The sequence below is a fragment of the Limulus polyphemus genome, unplaced genomic scaffold, assembly GCF_000517525.1.
Source record: "Limulus polyphemus unplaced genomic scaffold, Limulus_polyphemus-2.1.2 Scaffold909, whole genome shotgun sequence".
Lineage (NCBI taxonomy): Eukaryota > Metazoa > Arthropoda > Merostomata > Xiphosura > Limulidae > Limulus > Limulus polyphemus.
In genome coordinates this window covers 286,225-288,697 of record NW_013666519.1, presented here as the reverse complement: position 1 = coordinate 288,697, position 2,473 = coordinate 286,225, and the positions used below count along the sequence as shown (strand labels likewise).

The 2,473-nt window shown below is 32.4% G+C and overlaps 1 protein-coding gene across 1 annotated transcript in view; it reads right to left on the bottom strand.

Annotated features, from left to right (window-relative positions):
* LOC106461178 (cytochrome P450 2J6-like) overlaps window positions 1–1,497 on the bottom strand; it is a 15,611-nt gene extending 14,114 nt beyond the window's left edge. Inside the window, exon 1 of the mRNA XM_013920973.2 lies at window positions 1,238–1,497. Within this exon, the coding sequence (XP_013776427.1) occupies window positions 1,238–1,470 (233 nt within the window). The 5' untranslated portion in view covers window positions 1,471–1,497. The remainder of the gene's footprint in view (window positions 1–1,237) is intronic.
* Window positions 1,498–2,473: the final 976 nt, after the last annotated feature.

Genomic DNA, 2,473 nt, shown 5'->3' with positions numbered 1-2,473 from the left:
GGCCCTTTGCTATGAGAAAACATACATACATTGTTCGTTTTTGTTTCTATCTTCTCTGAATTGTAATGTTTCCTTTCTAATTTTTGTTGTTGTTGTAATAAAAATTATCTTTCCCTAAAAGCCAATAAAAATGTAAATAAAATTTAAAGAAAAGAAATCTATATAAAATCAACACTAATAATTTTTTCAAAACTGAAAAGGATTTGGTTGTTTGTATATTCAAAGTATTATTTTTTAATAACGTTATTTTACTGGTAAGATCAACAATACATAATCGTTTTATAAGAATCTGACACATAATTCAACAAAAAATCTTATTACGAAAATATCACAAATATAAGATTCCTGTTTTCTTAGGCGATAATTAATGGAAAATTATATACACAAAATCAATCAAAATACCAACGGTTTACTTGTGAATAGTCTGAAACCTGACAAAAAATCATCAACAAAATAGTATAATGAGACGATTTATTTTAAGCTATTGGAAATTTCGACGTACAAATCCAGTTTTAAAACATCGATTTAAGAACTTAGTTACGTCATATCGCCATATAAAAAAAAAAAACCACAACCTTCGGCTTGTGGCGCTGGGAATACTTTAGATTTGCCTGACGGAGTTTGTACCCTCGTACATGAATATGGAACTATTATTTGACCTTGTTACTAATGGGTTTAATCTACACCACAGCCTTCAAACGTTGCGCAACTGCCCATGGAAGCATAAACTTTTTGACCTATATTTTATTGTGAATACAGTCTCCTCATCGTAAGTAGGATAAATCAATTGATATAACGCAGTTTTCTTTTGTTTCTTTGTTTTTAAGCGCAAGGCTACGCAATGGGCTATCTGTGTTGTACCCACCGTGGGTACCAAACTCTGAATTCTAACATTACAAACTCTCAAGCATTAAAGTTCGTCAGGTATTTTAAATTAGAAACAGATCACGCGTGTAGATCGATAGAATTTTATTTTCAAAAGTTGATTTTAAGATATTATGATTAATTGTATCTTGGTTAAACTATGATGATAATATTTTAGGTTCATAAGCACTATAGTATAAGTAATCAAAGATTTGTAAAAATATGATTAAAAACAAATGTGCTTGAAAACATACTGAATTAGAATCACAATAGAAAATATAATGTTAATAACTAACAAGTAAAATTGATGAAAATAACGTTTTTCGGTTATTTTACTAGATACTTTTTAAAAGTAAGTACGATATCTTAGTACCTGAAAACATTTCCGTATTTTTTGCCAAGATCTGTTATATGAAGATACGTCTGTTTGCCTTTTAAAAATGGCAAATAACCCACAACAGGAAGACCAATTGGGCCTGGAGGAAAATTTCTAATACGAGTAACCATCCAACGAAGAAACAAGAATATAAATGAAGCAAGAAAAAATGTCGAAAAGCTCCATCCTCTAATAAAATCTAAGGCTGTTTCTAAAATGAAACTTGCCATGTTTAACCAGTGACGTAAGACTAACACTTGAGCTGCCCGTGTGTTTATATACCCCTGACCATTTTGATCCCACTAGTAACAATGAAAAAAAAAATTGGAAAGCGCTAAAACACGATATCGAAATCGTCGTGGAACTGACGTAATTATACAATTCTAAATGTAATAATTTTTGTTGTTGTTGTTAAGCAAAAAGCTTCATAATACGATATCTGTTCTCTGCTCAACGTGAGTATCGGAACTCGTTTTATAGCGTTATAAGCCGTCAGACTCACCGCTGAATTAACAGGTAGACAACGTAATCAGCAAATCCACATATCTGTTTGTTTCATTTATTATTTTAGTTCCCTCAGCTGTCACTTTACAGGCAACATCCTCTTTTGATGATGTTGTTTTATCATCTTCCATCAACTTGAAACTGTTAGTTTTTTACAAATAGTGAGTTTATTCAAACATAAATGATATTGTTACGAATTTGCTTGTTTGATAATTTCCGGTAAAAATTCTTTCCGAGTGACTTCAGCGATACAAGTCCCTTCTTGATTAAAACTAGTTTATTCTTTCTCGTTACAAACTTTGTAATACACTTAATTTCCACAGTCACTTTAAACTTAACAGCCTTTATAACACACGCTATAAATCACAGTGATTCATACACTTTACTTACGGTGCCTACTGTTCGCTTGACTCAGTTATCTCTATCTTCAATCTATCTGCATATCTATCTGTCTATGCAATTTCGCTGGCTTTATTTGCCGGGCTTATATACTCAAAAAGAGGGCGCCTGGAGCAAACTAGAGTTGCCAGGAAAATTCATGATCCTTTCAGAAACTCCAACGCGCATGCTCCCAGCGTCACGCGACTTCCGCTATCATAACAATATATATATATATATATACATATATTCTAAGATTGTTTGTTTGTTTGTTTTTGAATTTCGCGCAAAGCTACACGAGGGCTATCTGCGCTAGCCATCCCTAATTTAGCAGTGTAAGACTAGAGGGAA